Source organism: Micropterus salmoides, unplaced genomic scaffold (assembly GCF_014851395.1).
Source record: "Micropterus salmoides isolate LMB-PRFRI ecotype aquatic unplaced genomic scaffold, ASM1485139v1 Ms_hic_scaffold_18, whole genome shotgun sequence".
NCBI lineage: Eukaryota > Metazoa > Chordata > Actinopteri > Centrarchiformes > Centrarchidae > Micropterus > Micropterus salmoides.
This window is the reverse complement of record NW_024040928.1, coordinates 14,676,808-14,696,388: the sequence shown is the minus strand read 5'-3', so window position 1 is coordinate 14,696,388 and position 19,581 is coordinate 14,676,808. Positions and strand designations below refer to the sequence as shown.

Sequence of the window (19,581 nt, the reverse complement as noted above, 5' to 3'; positions counted from 1 at the left end):
TGGCAGCTATACTAACTTCACAGATTAAAAATGATCACAGAAAATATTAATCTTTTTTTTATATGTTATGCATTTGTTTGTTTGATGAATATGACCAACTACTATATAAAGTAATATACGGTATAAATTGTTATATATATAAGTAGAACCAGCTTCAACCATACAACTTACATGTTTGTGCATAAATTATAATAAAAAATTTGAAAGAACAATCGCTTTACATTATATGTATATATATGTTTACAAAAATTCAATAAAAATACAAATCTGATTGCTTTGTTAATTACATTTATAGTCTGATAACTTTCATAAATATTACCTTTTGTAATAATAGATTTTTTGTAATCAAATTAAATTTAAATTTTTCACATTTTTGTAATGTAATATTACAGCCTTTTCAGATAATTTGTTTCAACTTCCAGTTTTTCAGCTTCTCTGGGTTCAGCTTCACATTGTGCCGGTTTTACAGCTTCAGCAGTGCCTTAGGGCTTTAAGGTTTTTCAGGCAAATCATTTAACTGAATTGATAATTGGTGTTATCTCCCCTTGTGAGTGTAGAATTCAAGAGCAAATCCATATTCACCTCTGCACTGTCTCTAAAACATGCTTATTTCCATTGCTTTAGGTGTGACAAATCAGCACTTGTTATATGCTACACTTTGAGTCAGCGCTAAATGCCACAGGTAGTGCCCCACAGGTTAGCCACGCGTCTTAAACTCCCCAGAGGCCTCCAGGGGCCCCACAGGAACACTCAGCTTGCCGCTCGTCTCGTTCCCCGCTAATTACAGCGCTCATCTCTGCTTTCCCAGGAGACGCCACCACTCTGATGACAACACGCTGCACAGCTTGGAGCTCTGCATCACCGGGCAACAGCTGGGGCTGCCGGCTGCACGTCAACACACAGGGGAGTTAAAAGGAATAATGATGTTGTGTGTGAGTGAGTGTGTGTGTTTGTGTGTGTGTGTGTGCTGGGGGAGGTGGCAGCACGATGCAGTCATTCACACCAGGCAGAGACAATTTTGTTGCTATTTTGAAGACGACTCCCAACCTTTGATCTAGTAATTGTTACTCAGCAGTGTTTAATCTGTTGAATTAAATTTCTGCTTTGAGTGATTATGAAGCTTAAACCATAACAGCATGTTGTGTCAGATACACAACATCAAATAATCCAACATGAGTTTTGATTAGAAAATAAAGATGAATCATGTTGTCCTTTTGTGTGACAGGGTCAGACTACAGCATTCATGTCCCTGAGGATGAAACTGGATCAATGAGCTCTATACATACTGTACTACTCTCAGTGTGATTGCACTGACTGTTCATTAGCAGGGCGCTGGGCTTTAATGGCCTGCACGCTTCTGTTGGCCGTAAATCTCCAGACTCCACCCAGGTTTGCTCCCCCGTCTCATCAAAGGGCTGTGAAGAATGAAGTCAGTATGATGAAAAAGAGAATGAGATTTATCTGCGCCCTCCCTCTCATCTAAGCACCAAGACGAGCTCGTGAGCACAGAAAAATGACAAGTGTGCCCCCGCCAGGACACACCCATAAATGTGATGATGCCACTGGATGTGTTTGAGATGCTGATGAGCACTGCTGGCCAAAGACTGTGACATCTGCGTCTTTTGGTCACATTTAAATGTCATTCCAGTGAGTAAGGTGCACACTCAAAGGCAGGGACTGAAAGGCAGAGTAAGAAAAGATAAATGTGAAGTTCACTTTGTGTTCAGGCCAGAAGTCAGCAACAGACAGGCAGGGATTCTTCCAGATTCTAATAATCGCTTTTTATAAGATCAGGGCTTTGCAGTGCTACCAAATTATGTTGTAGCTAGCATTATTTTACACCTGGAAAATACACACAAGCCTGTGATCACTTTTTCATTTAGGCTAAACATACTGAACCTTACGTTTTTCAGAGGCAGGAGCGACTTAGCCAGGATTTTCTCCTTTGCAAACAAACAAACAAATGGATATTTTGTACTTTCTAAAAACTTTATTGCATCGACTCAGTACATTATAGAACAAGTCACAAACACATGAATGATGAACGATGAGACAATTCTGCTATGAAGAGAGTTTTTTGTAAAGCTACCAACAGGCATGAGCTCATGGTCACAGCTGAAAAAGATACTCGTAAACTTATGATTCAAATAAAACAGCAAATCTCTTTTAAATCCCTGTTTGGGGCCTTTTCTTGAACCTGAATCTGTTTTGATATTAGTGCCAGTTCACATTCATTTCTTTATTGATTCATCTGCAAGATTTTGTTTCATTTTTCTTTTCACATGTGGACAGCCCATCTCCTGTTTTTCTTTCTTTATTATATATACAGTAGGCCTATGTTATTTTCTAAATATTTCTTTGTAGTTATTTTCTTATTATTTGTGAAATCTTGAAAAATAAAAAGTCATCATTGCTCAGTACTTGGAGGTTGTAGTTTTAACCAGAAGGTCGTGAAGATTTTATTTTTGCTGCTAGAGGCATAATCCATAATAAATGACTCAGTCTAATGTATGATCAAGAAAGAGGGTGGATTCAGATTGATACAAAGACTCCTGAATCATCAATCAATCAAACTACTGAATCATTATAATTTGCTAAATCTGAGACCATATATGTCACACTACTGGTTGCAGCTCTCTTGGCTACTATGCTCTTTTCAGAGGGGCTAATTGTCAAAATTTTGTTTGACAGTTGGATGATGTCATGGTCTGACCAGCGAGTGTGGAGCAGTGGAGAGTGAAGACATGTTGTTGCGTCCCATTCATTGTGACCTTTTTGTCCCTGCAGTTCCAGGTCAAGAAATTTAGGTCAGAGAACAATGCACTCTCTCTGTTTGAACGCACCGGGGTGCCAGAACCCCTCTCATGCTCCCCCCTGACCCTCATCCCAAGCCTTCACGTCCAACCACTCAACATAACGTTACACTTGGCAATCACACCAATACTCCCAGTGGATTTCAGCTGGGAGAGCTGTAGACATTACAATTACACGTGATCTATCTAATTTATCTATCGATGGACACTGAGGTCATGTCCTTGTTGACTTTCGTGGGAATTTGGGGGTTTTAGGAGCCTGGGAGGAGAGTTACATTTTACCATTAAATAAGTCACATAGTTAATATTTTATAGGCTGGTTCCAATATATCTTACTGGGTATATTTAGATTTTCCAAATTGTTAGGTCAAAAAATAAGCAAATCAAGGATTTAGCACATTTCCATCATTCATGGCAGGAAAGAGAAAGAATGCTTTGCATTCAGTTAGCTCTTCATGTTATGGATTTTTTTAGCCTGCAGTTAAACCTAACTAAATAGGCCTAAGACTTTTTTTTGGTGTATCTGTGTGTTATTGGACTGACTTTGAGTGTTTCTTTTTGATTACATTTTCAGTAGGCTACATGACAAATAAACATCTTAGAAGTACAAGTACAAGTTTTAGCCTTTTTAATGAGATATGAAACCACAGACAACATGAACCCCATAATCTGAAACTAGGTCACTTAATATTTCCTTGATGGACTTTCATCAGAGGGTTTGATCGATACCTTCCGAAGGCGATGACGTCACTTTAGTCCACGTCAAAAGTCCTGTGAGCGCGTGTAAACGCCGCCGGGTGCGGTGGCGCGCGCCTGTAATCCAAGTTACCGGGAGGCTGAGGCTGGCGGATCGTTTGAGCTCAGGAGCTCTGAGCTGCAGCGGACTATGCCGATCGGGTGTCCGCGCTAAGTTCGGTATCGATATGGTGCTCCTGGGGGAGCCCGGGACCACCAGGTCGTCTAAGGAGGGGTGCACCAGGTCGGAAACGGAGCAGGTCAAAGCCCCCGTGCCGCTCAGTAGTGGGATCGCGCCCCTGAATAGACGCTGTAGTGCAGCCGGAGTGATACAGCGGGACCCAGTCTTTTACACTCATCCATAAACTGCTGTCACAGGACACACTCGCAAACATTTTATCTGTTCATCACACAGCTGCTTCATCTTCTTGTTCCATCAAAAACCTCCACAAACCTGCTGCTCTGCTTGTTCTACACCGCCTCCACCTGGAGGACACCTGCAAGATACTTCGCACGATGTCCTGCAGGTGGCAGCAAACTAAAACTACAAACATTAAACAGCTTCCTGTTGAATCACTCATGAACACTATTCCATCTTTATCAATGTTTTCGTGGTGATAGTTTCGTTCTAGAGAAAGTGCAGTAACTGTTCAAACTAAGGAAACACACACAGAGACACATGTGGACCTCCACAAAACTTTTAGATTCTTTGCTCCAACAAGTATCTGCAGGGTTCTTGTGTGTGATTATGGTGTGAAAAACAGTTTGAGGTGTTTCTGATCTGTTGTCTGAATCCACTGACAGATGATTTAACATTAAAGAACTTCCATCCATGTCTTTGGCTCTGTTCTTCTACACATGTGCTGTTTTCAGTGTAAAGTGTTTTACTCAAACATGAAGCTAAATGACATTAGGCTACCTCATGGATATTCATTAATTTCTCTTAGGGGGAAATAGGCCTAACTGTTAAAAAGAAAGTCTGTGTAGGAAAGACAAGACATTGAAGATTTCTTCTGGCATGGTCCAGGTCTTTTTAACACCTTGACTCTGTATATGTTCACAACAGTGTCAAAATGCCACAGGTGATTGTCACTTCTTCCCACACAGTGAGAATGCGGACTGTTTGACCGTTTAAAAGGGTAAAATATTTTCCACAGAGGTTCAATATCACGAGGGCCACACTGTGTGGATTTAGCTGCAGACATGGTAAGTAAACAGCTCTTTAAAATGACTGAGTAAAAAATAAAATGAAAGTAAACTGGCTTTAGGGGGGCTGACATGAGGTCCATACAAGGGAAATGCTTCAACATCTGTGTTTTCTACAGGCTTTTCTTTTTTTGTCAGTTGTCTGTTCAAAAGGGCAAAAACAGACCCATCCTGCTAACTGAACTCTACCTTCACAATAGTGATAAAATCTAACCGGGTGATCCATAAACTGCTGTCACAACACACACAAACATTTTATCTGTATGTCACACAGCAGGTTCATCACTACTGCTGCTGCTTCTTGTTCCATTAAAAACCTCCACAAACCTGCTGCTCTGCTTGTTCTACACCGCCTCCTCCAGGAGGATACCTGCAACTACATCAACACACTGACAACTTACTTTTGACATGAAACATTATTCAGCCATGAACTTGCCAATCGGGGATAATGAGAGTTTTGTTCACCCTTTTTATGTGGAATAAAGTTATAACTTGCATTTAGCTGTCAGTCTATTCTTCCTACACTATTAATGATGCTGGGACACATTTCACATGGAGTCTGTTTTTCACAAACTGTAATAACATGGCCTGTTTTATTCCCCCCCTTCAACATTTAGATACTGATGTGGGAATAGATGAAAATAATTTAACATTGTGCAAGACTTTTGTGAAGAAGTGACACAAATGACACAGCATGAACCCTTTAATTAAATTTATTAATTACACTGGTTAAAGTCAAAGTTCGTGGTCTTCTGGGTGGTAAAGTTCGCTCATCAGTCGGTAGATGTATGACGGTGCATGTCCTCCGATGTTAGAGATGAACAGTGTGATGATCTCAGGTGGGACATAGTCAAACACCGGACAGTGTACATTGACCTTTGAGAGAATCTCACCTGAAATACAAATATTAAAAAAATGAACTTTAGGATATTATATTAATCTCCAAAAGAGGAAAATTTATTTATTTATTTAAGTCTTAAAAGTGGATATTCAAAAGATGAAGCTTTAGCTAGTTACCTTCAGTGAAAGGAAGCACCTCGTGTGGAGAGACGAACTTATGGAAGGTGTCTTCTTCATTTGGGAACTAAAGACACAAAATAGTTTCATCATCATTTGTTTTCAGCAGAAATTATAGAAACCTGGCAGACTAGAGAGACTTCTCACCTGAGGCGAGAGCTTGAACATGGGAGCACAAACAATCAGAGGTGTCGAGTGGTGCTTGGCTGCAAGGGCCAGAGTGTGTGTCCCATTGACGGCCCTCAGCCCTCCGTTCGCCAGAACTGTCTGCGTACCAATGATGACCTGAAGAGAGATCCCCACACAGGTTAAATCACATGCTCTGACAAGACGGGCTTCAAAGTCTCCTGTGGTGCCAAATACCTTATTAACACGAGACATGACCGCAAATATGGCGGCATCTGCAATAACGGTTGTTTCGATGCCAGCTGTTGAAAGACTGGTTGCCATCTCATGTCCCTATTGGGAGGTGAACAAATAAGATTATAACAAACCTTTTATCTCAGTCACTCCCAAGTTTTCTTTTTCCTACATGAACTTTTCATTTTAAATGTCTTGCATCTTTGATGGGTTTGAGCTACCTGGCAGAAAGGAGCACACTCGGCCACAATGACGTGGAACTTGCGTTTGCGTGCGGCGTCTTTGAGGAAGGCCTCCACGGTGCGAGAGCGGCCAATAGTCATGATGACCTCATTAGAGTGAATGTGCTCCAGGGCCTGCATTGCAATGTTATCAGTTGTTCCCTCTGAAAAAAAGAAATGTAACAGAATAAATACAGACTTTGCTTCAGTTTGATTAATGAACATCCAATAACAGCTGCTGGATAAATGATGCTTGTTAAAAATAATTTTTCAAAACGTACCCAGCTCAGTGAGCAACTCATTGATGGCCTCGATGACGTTCGCTTTGAGGGCAGCGAAATGCTGTCTGAAGTTCTCCTCGCTGAGTCCTCCAGAGGTCAGCAGCTTGTGGAGGGATTCCTGCTGGTCCGTCTCTTCACTGCTACCTCGAGATCTGCAGAAAAGAACAGAGCAAATAAGCTCATAGAAAGAGGAAGAGTGCAAAGCTATTTTTGTGGAAACACTACATTCATTTTCACAGACATTGTATAATTTAAGAAGGAAATTTACCCCAAACAAACAAAACGAGTACAACAGCAAATAAACATATACAGAACAGACATGAAAGGGAGGAACCAGGGAAAGATAAGAGTACGTTTTTTGCCATTACACTTTATTTTGTGAATCTTCATTTTCCTAATAAAGTTTCTAGTTATAAATTAATAAAGATTGAATATTTACTTGGGTTTAAATAGTATATGCAGTCTTCCTTATAATTAGTACCAAAATATATAATTATATCCAGGAAACGTGCTCCCTAATTATTAAAAATGTTTGCATATATTGCTGGGTTTTCTTTTTCAATGGTTCAAACAAGACTTAACTTTATTAAATTTACTCTTATGAAAATGGAAATGATCAGGTTAATAATGTTCAAATATGAAATAAAACCCAGAAAGGATGTAATAAATAATAAAAAGCACAAGCTTCAGGCAAAATATAATGGACACTGCTTTGATCGTATAGCTGCTTTCGATGAAGCTATAAAAGGTGACTTATGACTTTCCAGTATACACACCTGCTATGTGCAATAAATCCAGATCAGCATTCATAATATTCAATGGCAATGTGAGTGTGTATAATCAATAAACTTAATCTTTAACATTTCCTGTGCAGTGACTGGTTTCAACAGTCCCTAAGGCCTCTTCACCTGGCATATTCCTCTCTGATGATCTTCAGCACCCGTCTGATCATGTTACCAACAGTGGTCTCTGACGGCTGGGCAGTAGTCATCCTCCTCCCCTCATTCCGGATTATTTCCATCAGATCGCCTGAAACAAAACATTTGAGTGGAAATAGGATTTCTTTAAATGTTGAAGATTGTGACAAACTGAACCTCAATCTACTATCCTTGCTGTTTTCAATCATGTCCTCCTTCTCCTTTCTTTTCTATGAATAGAGTGTGCAACATTTTGGTGTTACATTTATACTTGTACCATTTGCTGCATACCACCGATGCACCTTTCTGTACAGGTTTACTAATTGCTTTTAATTAATAATAAAGAAGCACTTCATAGTGCCCTTCCTCTGTATTTTCATTCACATGTGTTGCAGTCAGTTGGCAGTTTTACTTTGTTCCTCCATTTATTCTACACATATTTAAACATAGAGATAGAGAGAGCTGCATCTATTAATCGATAAGTTGTCAACTATTAAATTAATTGCCAACTATTATGATCATTTATTAATTGGTTTGGGTAATGTTCCGTAGAAAAAAGAAAAAATTATTTTATTTCAGCTTCATAAATGTGAATATTTTCTGGTAAATACAGAGTAAACTGACAGTAACTGAATATATTTGGGTTGTGGAGAAAACAAGACATTTGAGAATGTCACCTTCAGCTTTGGAAGATACTGATTGTAATTTTTAAACATTTTCTGACATTTTATAGACCAAACAACTAATCGATTAATTAAGAAAATTATGTATACATTGTATAATGCACATCTTGTATGAATAGATTTATTTTACTATGCACTTAACAGTGTACTGGGAACAAAAACATTGAGTTTCCCCTCTGGGGATTAAATAAAGTATATCTTCATCTAAAGCTCTATTTTGTCTCATCTTATCTTATTTGAGTGACCTGTCTCATACAGAAAACAAAACTAAGTCTACTTGCTCCCTCAAAGCCTTTATTAGAAGCTCGTTCTCTTGAACAACACAGTCTGACAGCAGCTGCACCATTTGAGTCCATGTTGTTCAGCTACAGTGACAGCTTTCACATTAGCTGTCTGCACTACTGTAATGTCTGAGTTAAACTCATAGGTTAAAATGTAAATAGAGAAACAGAGTAGCATGAAGCACCTGCGCTGCTCCACCGTGCCTGGGCTGTGATTCTGCGGAGCAGGGCTGTCGTCTCTCGGGCTGTCTCCGCCGAGCCCCGCAGCGGTCCCGTCCCGGTCCCTCCACGCTTCAGGTCGGACAGAAACGCTTCGATTCTCTCCGTCAGGTCTGTTTCTTTGTCTGGGCCCGGCATAGCTGTTATAAAAACCACTTGCTGTTACACTAAAACGTAGGCTACTTTTTCTAGCATGAGAGTGTTTTGACGAGGAAATGGTTCAGGAGTTCATCCGGGTCATTATGACTACCCTCTCATTTGATTGGTCGACCACTTCACGAGCTATTGCATCAAGTTTGCGGCAGTTAAACAAACAACTGGAGACTTGACCGTAACGCGGCGGCCAATCATATCAAGAGACCGGTGTAATGTCAAATTCTGTCTCCCCTTCATAATCGTTCCCTTTTGCTAGATGCCCGGAAATCGCCTGGAAAATAATGTTTATCTTTCACTTAACCTCATTTAATTCAAGTAATATAATTAAAAATATTTTTTAAATTATTGTATATTTTTAATGCAGTTTTATGTATGGTGTGACATTTTGAATGGAAAAGTCACAGAATAAAGTGCTCATTTTATTTTGTCCCAAGTGTGACTGGTAGGTGTTTCATATTGAAGGCAAAAGAAACACAACATTTGATTGAAATACTTTTTAATTTATTTACTTACTTGAATGAGTTATTCAGAAACCAGTAGGTAAACAACTTACAGGTATAATGTAAACTCATTGTAAATAGTACAGTATAATAGAACTACAGAATGAAGATTTGATATCTGCTTAGCATCTGGATGTTAGCATACTGCCATTAGCATTGAGCATAAAGCACCACTGTACCTGATGTACAGCCTCACATAGTTGATTGCACAGCTGTAGACTAAACAGCTTATGAATTAAGGGTGATTGGGGCAAATTGGACAGTATAACTAAGTTGATTTTCTCCCCTGATGAGGGAAAATTACATTCCCTTACTGGTGTGACATCATATAGGTGGGCATCAAACAGAAAGGTGACGCTGCAAAGCATGAGGTGTGGAAAACTACATAAACTTTAGCTAGTTTTCAAAGTTAATATATTGCACAACCATTTAATGTAAATAGGATGCACTAATGCAACAAAATCAGGAAAAAAAATATGTTACTATTATGTTTTTATTTTGTCTGATTTTGGGTGATTGAGACAGTGCTAATGAAGAAAATGCAAGAGAGCAGGGGTTTTCACAGTCTGAGAATGAGGGCCTCCCCTTAAGCAAAGCTTGGAAAAAGCCCCCCATCCCCCAGTTTACTTGATCATTATGTTATTGGATGCCATAGACACTCAACAATTGAGCCAAGATAGCCTAATATTGCTGTTTGACGTAAATTCAGACTACACCAACTACATTAAAAAAAAGGTCTAAACCTAAGGCATTTATTACACTGAATAAAATTATTAACGCAACACTTGCTGTCTGATCAGCATCTTGATATGCCACACCTGTGAGGTGGATGGATTATCTCAGCAAAGGAGAAGTGCTCACTAACACAGATTTTGACAGATTTGTGAACAATATTTGAGAGAAATAGGCCTTTAGTGTACTTAATGTCTTAGATCTTTGAGTTCAGCTCAAGATGAATGGGGGCACAAACAAGTGTTGCGTTTATAATTTTGTTCAGTGTAGTTTCTGACTCTTATGAAGTGGGGAAAAACAGTCCCCCACAACTACTGTATCTCTGAACTTTGTCTTTAACCAAATCACACACATAGGCTATGATCTTGTTTTGATAACTAATGTAATATTATTCCACTTCCATTCACTAAGCCTTGCCTAAAACTGTTTAGAGCCCCCGTGGGGAGGTCCAGCTCACACTTTGAAAATCTCTGTAATAGAGAACCATCGTGTGTGCTCTGTGTTTCATAATGATGAACAGGAAAAGGACAATTTGCACGTGAAACTATATAAAAGTATGAATAAAATTGTGCAATAAATGTGCTTACACTAGCTTAAATCAATGATAAAACATGTCCCAATCATCCAAATGTTACCAAAAAGAAAGGTTTGTGGTCAGTTTACAAGGTATTCCATGTCTCCTTGGAATATTATATAACCTTCTTTCCTCCTTAAATGGATAGGTAACACCTTCAGTATTACAGAAATGTATCATGTGTAAGGCTTCACCCTAGATTCACCCTACATGTAGGCTGGTTAAGGGTTTTCTGTCATTGGCACTTTTTTCCATTTTTTGTATCAAAAATTTCCTGTTTGTGACGTTTCAAACTTTCATATGGGTGTGAAAGGAAACTAGCTGTTTTGATGTTTTGGTGCACAGTCCCATAGCAGTGAGATCTTATTATCCAATCAGTGACAGACAATGAAATGAAGAGGATGTCATGGGTGGAAAAACAGCCTTGGAATATACCTGATTTCTCTTCAAAGCCCAGGACAATACTGCGTGGGATCTAAAATATGCCTCAATATGATTCTTGCAGTTTTATCAAATTAATGACTCTTGAAACCAAACTAATCTGATAGAAATCATTAGCATGGTAACTAACAGAATACCTCATTATTTTATTGTCCCGCTAGTCACGATTTCAACAAAGCAACATGGATAGCATTTTATTTCAAAAAGAATATAAGAATTTTCAAATGTTGTGGAGCTTTGATGATTTACGAGGGCTACAGAGAGCCCCTGAACTGTGACGCTCTGAATGCTTTTGGTTGTTTGGGAGGGAGGTGTGCTCAACTTCTCTTCACATCTGGCTCTTGTTAAAAGCATTTTCCAAATAAATGTAATGACTTCATCCTGTCTTCAAAGCGCACCAACGACGTGAACATAGTCATGTGACTATTTACACTGAAACAGGTAAAAGACAAAACAAGTTGATCACGAATTACACATTATGAACATTGTAGAAACAAGTACATTTATAGTCCGAAAATATGACATTTAAATGCTAGTTTGTCTGTTTCAGCGTAGCACTCACGATACTGTGATATTACAGCTGATGTGCGGGTCGGTAAAATGCTAAAAAGAAAAAAATCGAAAACCGCCTTTTAGACCTCATAAGAGAGTTAGACTACATCACAGCTAATGTAAATCCATCCAATATTTTATTGAATAAAAGCCCAACACAAATTTACAAAATTTATCAGTCAACATAAAAATCATTGGTTGCGCACAGTGCGCATATCCATTGTTAAAAATGTATCCATGGCAGATGCCTCAATTAATCCCTGTCAAAACCAATATGAAGATTTGCAACCACCCACATTCTCATGTAACCCAAGCCTCACAAGTATTTCTAAAGAAAAGAAGCACACTGGATGGATCTGCAAGTACTGTAATTAGGAAGTGATATTTTGAAAATTACAAAAGGACAATTAAATTTGCCAGTGTGTAAAGAAAAAGGGGCATATGACTGAAAGGAAACTTCAGAATAGCCTATTGTACATTTCCCATCAAAACCTCCAACTCCCTGCACTCTGAGAAGAGAAACTAAACTTGCACATGTAAATATGATTTGTATCATAGAAGTCAGGTGGTTAAATTACTTGTAGCCATATGCATATAGTATAATGCTGCAAATTCCTTCTTAAAAATGACATGGTTTTTGGTTTCTGGATACTTTTAACTGGTGACAAGAGAAAGTTGAGGTGTTCCAAAAAAACAAAAAAAAAAAAACCTACAACGTGCAAGAGTTCATAGAAGTGACCTAATTTATAACTAAGAATATTACTCTGACAACGCACGATCCCCCCTCCCAAATAATAAACCTGTAGAAGCAACTAAATCGCATTTACAATATGAAAAACTAAAGACACGGTTAAATTTAGCTACCAAACAAGTATGCAAATTAAGTGACACAGAAGTTCAGTGGTTGCCAATTTTCTTATCAAAGTAACAACAAACCACTTTTTTTCTCTCCCCCAAATAGCATTCACTTGATCAAAGGGCACCAAGGATCTAGTTTGCTTGGCATGGCAAAGAATGTGTACATCAACAGAAGGGCAAAAAGACATTCGTTCATGGCACATCCATTCAAACTGAGCTCAAACATCACTGTTCAACTGATTGAAGGAACAAGTTCTTATTCAGTAAGCTGCAACACTCAAAAGACAGACAGAAATGTGAAGTACCATGGAGACATAATTCACTAATACGGTGACATATGCCTCCCATGTCTCACAGCGCATTTCTCCCTACAGCACTTTTCATATTTCAAACCACTAAATAAGCAGGTGAATCATTTTTCAGAGGACAACGTTGGTACTCTCTCTTACAGCTGTGAAAACTAGAATTTGAGCCCCTCAACCCCACTTGTTGTTGTTTGCTGAAGCTAGTCCAAGGAGGGTGGATGTTGGGATGCGTTGGCTGACTGGCAGACAGCTTCCCCCGAGGTAAGGAGCTAGGGGGCTGCTCTACTCGATCAGCTTCTTTGCCTTGAAGAAGCGCCGCAAGTAGAAGACCTGCCATGTAGCCAGCCCAATGAGACAGCACATGGAGAATATGCTGAAGTACAGCACACGTGTGTTGGTGGACTCTGGAGAGTGGTGAAAAAAGGAGGGGTAAATGTTATTGGTCAGGGAAAGTGTAATAATTTTTCACAAAAGTGAAAACTTAATAATTCAAGAAATTAAAACTCTGTCAAAGCTTGGCAGAGGCTGTACGCTTTATTAATCTTGTGTTAACTCATACTACAAATTTTAAATTGGCCTTTCTGCACGACCAGAACCTGTGACTTCTCTGCTCACACTGAAGGCAAGGCATCAAGACCCTCAAACTGTATCAAACCTGATTATAAAACTAGTTGGGGGTGGCGAATTCGTAGTAAATCAGGCATCATCAATTCAGTGTCTGCCCTGCTAAAGGAACTAAATAAGCATGTACATTCATTTAGAGAGGTAACAATTATAATTCAACCAATTGTCCTTTCCCTGTAGTCACGTGGTCAATGACTTGTTTTCTTACCATTGGTGTCACGCATCTCCTCCTCTCTCTTCTTCATGTAAGCAAAATCATTGACGATTGACTCCGACAGGTCCTCCAGTCGCCTCAGCTCGACCTCGAGAGGCTTCAGCTTCTCTACCTTGGCAATCTGGAGGGACAAAACAGAAGTTACTAAAACCACCGTTTGAAAATAATGAGAAGCCAATGGTGGGAGGCATTAATAACTTTCAGCAGTGTCATTATGTACTTCGTCCAGCAGGTGTCACTCTTGAGCTGTATGTGTTTAAAGAAAAAGTGCTGTATTTATTAGTCTTGTTCGTTCAGGCTGGTGAGAAAGCTGCCATTTGAACTCTGGTGTGAACTGACCAGCTGCACCACCTAAAAAGGGACAGTCTTCATCTTTAACAAACTCCAGGATAATGTGATAACAAATGTCTGACGTGTACACATTTAACAAATTCACGAAATTTATCTGAGGATTGTGGCAACCATTGTCCCACACGTTGTGGTTCAGGACACTTCCTTTCCTTCAGTATATCTATCAGTTTGTTATTATATACAATGGAAATTTTGTTGCTGCAGTCTCAACTAATAATGCTTACAACAACTATTTCTGCAATGTGCCGTCAGCCACAAAACTGAACTCTGGTCTGTGCAGTGATGATGATGCAAGATACCAAAACTGCCCAACGTTACCTGTCTGCCCCTGTGACTTATGTTTGCAACTGTTGGTTCGATTCTAAAAAGTCTGTGTGAACCCGAAATGGACAAAAACTAAATAGCAATAATGCCACTGTTGTTCCCTTTGGTCTGGACCAAATAACCAAACTGTACATTGAACTGGTTTGGGCAGCAGCCCCAGACAGACATCTGCCCATTAGGAACAGAGAATAAAGAAACACTTGATAGTACCGCTTCCATCTGCCAAGTACACATTCTCAAATATTGTGCAAGAGACAGGGACTTCATCCAGCATATTTACCAAATACCAGTACATCATCTACTGAACAGCTTGCTCATTTGTTAAGTAACACACCCATCTAAGTAGGTGAATTCATGTGCAATTTAAGATCCACCCAGCTGCCCACAGACCGGCACGCCCACTTGAGCTCTCCCCTGAACATCCACCTACACACTCCCTTCAGCAGAACAGTACGTCATGTTTGTGCAGCATGTGTGGGAAGGGAGGTGATTCTCAGCTTGCAGGGTTTTAGCGCTTATGAAGTGTTACCTGAGGGAGCCACAGTGCCAGGTGCTATCCATACTCACAAGGAATACAAAGTAATGTAAATGATGATGCAAAACATGACCCTATATAGGAAAATACTGAATGATGTGGAGGCAACGAACCACCTCCGCTGACGTCTCTCTATTTTCTGTACTTGGACACGATGACGCCTTTATCATGTTTTGACAATGGATACTTGGCAGTGCCACTAATACCGCACAAGGCATCTACATGGGTACATAACAGTAAATAAGGTAGTTAGTAATCTGATCTGCTTGTTTCAACGTTGGGCAACAGTTTCAGGGAAAGGATTGTATGTCGGTTTCATCTCTTGAATCTGAACTCACTTTATTTCTACGGTAGTTTGATAAATGAGAACCTTCATCCTGACTAGGACTATACTTCCAGATTTAACCAAGTTGCAATTTTCCAAAGGTCCAAAACCAACTTCTCAAAAGAGAACTAAAGTTTAGACTGTATTTAGGACATTTTGGTGTCCTCTAACCTTTTACCAGGCTCAGGAGTGCAGGCAGTTGGATTCAAATGAACCTCTGGCTTTCAAATTTTTCAAACCAGAATATTTAATACATGTAGTGAAATCCTGGGTGCAAGACCAATAACCCACATCCACTGACCTGCTCTACAAGCTGCAGACAGACTTATCTGCAGTGTCTGTCTTCACTCTACAAAAGTAAGCAGACATTTCAGACTCCCAACACTTACCTCTTCATAGTTTTTGGCCTCCACTCCGTGCTTCATGTCAAGATTGACCAGCTGGTCAGGCACTCTTCCAGTCCCTGATTTAAAAAAAAAAAAAGAATAAAGAAAAGAAGAGATTTTAGCATCATATCAAATAAGCTGAATAAAACTGTCTTTTCTGAAGAACTACTGTGCAAATATAACACAAGACGTGTGGTTCATTTCCATAAATTCACATCTCTAATCTCATAACAATCTATTCATATCACAACAACAGAAATATCACCAAACCATGTCACACATTTTATTTCTTAACAAAGTGGAGAAAAATGTTCATCAAAACTCAGATCTTTGATCTTCCTCAATGATAAAGACATAAACTAATTGTATGTGTGGGTTGATAACAGCTGTAGCATACTCTTTACTCTGTCAGTGAAAGAAATAATGACATACATTGGTGTTGAAATAAATTATAATTTTGTGCCTGTGTGAGCTGCCTGGTTTTGGGAGTTAACACACTTACCCATGGGTGATTTGCTCTCAAAGCACACCTCAAACATGTCATAGTCCTCTGTGGTGAATGCAAACTTTCCTTTTGTTGCATCTTCCTTGGAGTAAAGAGTGTGACTGGAGGAATCTGTGATCTACAAAGTTAAAGACAATAATGATATAAATATTAAATGCATTTCTAAAATCAGGGCTTGGCGATATGGCCAAAAATGTTAGGATAAAAATGTCATCTCAATCGTGATCAATAATTAACACGATAACTGTAAAATCATTATTTCTTTCAAGTTTAAAGGCTGATTTTTGCTCCTGAGTGAAAGTTCTACAAACCAGATGATTAATTAAAGCTGCGGTAGAACTTTCAAAACAATGATAAAATCTTTTTTTTTTTTTTTAAAGAAAATTAAGTAAAATATTTTTTCAGTCCCTTTTCCTTAACAAAATAAACATCTTAATAGAACATTTAAGTTCTAATTCATTTGTGATTTAAATGAATTAAATCAAACATTTATTAAACATCTGTTATATCGTTATTGAGTAAAATTATAGCGAGATAATTATCATAATTGTTTTATTTCCCAGCCCTATTCTGAACCCATTAACCAATTCACAAAAGTTTGTAATTCATTTCGTAAGTCTATCAACTCCTTTATTAAGAAGAAAAAAGTCTCTGGTTCCAACATCTCAGGATGCTGAGGATTTCCTGCGCTTCTCCCTTTTAAACGATGGTAAGGTGAAGTTGTTTGAATAAAACAAGCTATTTAAAGATTTCAGCTTGGGCTGTGGGAAACTGTGTTGGGCATTTAAATAATTTTTGTCATTCTAAAGATTTTATTATAAATTGATAAAATAATAAACATATTATACAAACTAAAAAAGCTACTTGCAGCCCCAATTGAATGCATTAAAATAAGTATAAAATATTATAATAAAAACTAATAATTCCCTCTTTAATGCAGCACCAGCTAAGCATTAATGTTGGCAGCTGTTAATACATCGAGACTGTTTCACAAAACCTTATTAGGAAAATGGTTAATATGGATACAATGGGTTAATAACAATATTCAATAAGGATAGAAGGCCCTGTATGTTTTATGGAGGCGATCTTTAGACCGCATTTATTAAAATAATTGTACACACAAGCTGTTTACGTGTATATTAAGTGGCTAATGTGCTAACGTCGCTAGCTTGTGGCTGCCAGTTGAATGGACGGTAAGACTGACGTGTAACAGCAGCAGAACCGAGCCGATGACACAGATGGGATTATTTCACGCTTCATAAAATCACAATCATTGTGAAATAAACACCGGTAATCGTCGATACAATGTGCGTTCATCAGTGTCAGAGTAATCTGAGGTTTTGCCAAAATGCATCTTTAACGATAATGTTAGCACGCACTGACGTTAGCTAGCTAATTGGCTACTAAAACCAGGAAGACGAGTTTTTCGGGGCCTACGTTAGCCACAATGCTAACAACAGCTGAAACAGATTTCAGCCACCGACTATTCAGATTATCTTCAACATAAGATAAAGTTTCCACTTGTACCTGCTAGCGAATTTAAAAACAGACAGAAGACTGAGGCCTCAACACACACTGGTTACGTTAACTGCAGGTCTGTGCTCACCTTCAGATTAGTTTTGGTGTTCGCCTGTTCGCTTATTTCATACTCCCCCGTAACGAGGACGTCTTTGTGGATCTCCTCTCGTAAACACTTTCTTGAGTTGACCGGTAAAAAGAAAGAAATGGAAAATACAGATTCAATAAGAACCGGTAACAGCAGTAGCGCAGCGAGTCGAGCCATGGCTACCCTCAACCGACCAACCAGCCCGTGCCAGCAGCCAACCAGCTTAACACCGAGTTCCAACTCACACAGCCGGCCTGACTGAAGCCTCCAGCGCCGCCGCCGACCTGGAGGAAGAACTACGCCCCGTTTAGCGACCCTTCTTCCGTGGGCTTATGATGAGGTCAACGTGTGTGTGCATGTGCATGGTCGGATAAACCTGTATGTATGGAGTCAGATCAGCCTCAGAATTAATTCATGCACACAGAAGGATTCACAAATGCATTTCAGGATTTATACAGAAATGACTCTACACAAAAATATTTATAGTTGTGTGGGCTTAAACCAGGGTGGCATGGTGGTGTGGTGGTTCGCCTCTCAGCAAGAAGATCTTTAGTACAAACTTTGGTCATCCCAGGCCTTTCTGTGAGAAGATAATTGCAACATTTGAACTGTTACTAATAAGACTGAAATAGTTACTAGTAACTAATAAATAAGCACTAGTATCTGAATAATAGACACTAGTAAAATGGAAATGGTTACTAGTAACTATTCAAATAGTTACTAATGAATAGGTACTATACTATCTAAACTAGTAACTAATGGAATAGTTACTAACTAAAAATTAAGTACTACTATCTAATCAAATAGGCCATTACTAGTAAAACGGGAATAGTTACTAGTAGTTAATGGAATAGTCACTAGTAACTAAAAGTTAAGTAGCCTACTCGTATCTAATCAATTGTTACAAGTAAAACGGGAATAGTTAGTATCTAATAGTATCTAATAAATAAGTACTAGTAGATTTTAAATAGCAACTAGTAAGTTTTTTTAAAACGGCTTGCCCCACAGGGGACTAATTAAACTACAGATGTTTGAACATTAGAGACATACTGTGACATAGTGATAATAGTTGAGGATGGAAGCTCTTTAACTACAACAGAACCTTCATCAGCATCTCACTGTCTTCATGAGCAAATAGAGCTGGCTCAAGTGCAGCCTAATCACTTGATGTGCTCTTTTATGTTAGTGGTGAGGTGGGACTCCATTACGTGGCTGGACTGCTGGAACATCTAGCCGAAGTCTTCAAGTCGTAAATCACTTACCACAAACAAGTTGACACGTTCTACACCCTAAATAGTAAGCCACCGCCTGTTTATCCTGTTGCCTGGGAAGAGATATAGAAGAGATATAGAAGTTTCTGCTGCCGCACCACCAGATTGCAGAGCAGCTTTCCCCCCAAGCTATCAGACACTTAAGCTCAAATTCATCCTTAGCACCTGTCCATTGAATAGTATATTTCTGTTTACCATTTTTATAATTGCTTCTATATAAATGTATATTGTCTGCTATGTAGCAGAAGGGAGTTACAAACTCAATTTCACTATCTAACCTGTTATATTGTGACAAAATAAATCTACCTACCTACCTAAAGACAAGACCCAGAGAGGAAAACTGAAGTGGCACATGACACATGCAACATCTGTGAGGAACACTACATTAGTGCAACTTGAAGGACAGGGGTTAATGGATGATCAAGCAGGACGTTCACATCCAATGCCAGATACGTATTTGAACAGAGACATCCCCAGACATGCAGACATGACTGAAGCTGCACTCTTAGATCATGTGATGACACCTGAGCAAGCTTAATTTGCTGAAGAATACAGTGAGTCTGAAAGCTGGTAAGTGGGCCGTTGAGCT

The 19,581-nt window shown here is 39.0% G+C and overlaps 2 protein-coding genes across 2 annotated transcripts; both read right to left on the bottom strand.

The window, feature by feature from the left end:
* Nucleotides 1-5,444: 5,444 nt before the first annotated feature.
* On the bottom strand, nt 5,445-8,964 carry eif2b2 (eukaryotic translation initiation factor 2B, subunit 2 beta). The gene is made up of 8 exons (XM_038727353.1): nt 8,700-8,964; nt 7,542-7,662; nt 6,634-6,785; nt 6,353-6,516; nt 6,135-6,230; nt 5,919-6,056; nt 5,772-5,838; nt 5,445-5,647 (listed from the first exon to the last, which is right to left on the bottom strand). The coding sequence occupies exons 1-8, from the start codon at nt 8,869-8,871 to the stop codon at nt 5,490-5,492; spliced, it is 1,068 nt and encodes a 355-aa protein (XP_038583281.1). The 5' UTR covers nt 8,872-8,964; the 3' UTR covers nt 5,445-5,489.
* A 2,839-nt stretch (nt 8,965-11,803) lies between these two features.
* Nucleotides 11,804-17,953, bottom strand: tmed10 (transmembrane p24 trafficking protein 10). The gene is made up of 5 exons (XM_038726669.1): nt 17,722-17,953; nt 16,113-16,233; nt 15,614-15,687; nt 13,684-13,810; nt 11,804-13,255 (listed from the first exon to the last, which is right to left on the bottom strand). Exons 1-5 carry the CDS (start codon nt 17,896-17,898, stop codon nt 13,134-13,136), a joined length of 621 nt encoding a protein of 206 aa, XP_038582597.1. The 5' UTR covers nt 17,899-17,953; the 3' UTR covers nt 11,804-13,133.
* Nucleotides 17,954-19,581: the final 1,628 nt, after the last annotated feature.

What these genes read in the sequence shown, in the direction of transcription:
- eif2b2 (XM_038727353.1), bottom strand. Translation starts at nt 8,871, where the DNA reads ATGCCGGGCCCAGACAAAGAAACAGACCTGACGGAGAGAATCGAAGCG. An exon ending in TCATGTCTCGTGTTAATAAG is followed by an intron (nt 6,057 to 6,134) that starts GTATTTGGCACC and finishes ATCTCTCTTCAG; the next exon opens with GTCATCATTGGTACGCAGAC. An exon ending in GGTGCTTCCTTTCACTGAAG is followed by an intron (nt 5,648 to 5,771) that starts GTAACTAGCTAA and finishes TTTGTATTTCAG; the next exon opens with GTGAGATTCTCTCAAAGGTC.
- tmed10 (XM_038726669.1), bottom strand. Translation starts at nt 17,898, where the DNA reads ATGGCTCGACTCGCTGCGCTACTGCTGTTACCGGTTCTTATTGAATCT. An exon ending in TGAGAGCAAATCACCCATGG is followed by an intron (nt 15,688 to 16,112) that starts GTAAGTGTGTTA and finishes TTTTTAAATCAG; the next exon opens with GGACTGGAAGAGTGCCTGAC. An exon ending in GGAGATGCGTGACACCAATG is followed by an intron (nt 13,256 to 13,683) that starts GTAAGAAAACAA and finishes ACCACTCTCCAG; the next exon opens with AGTCCACCAACACACGTGTG.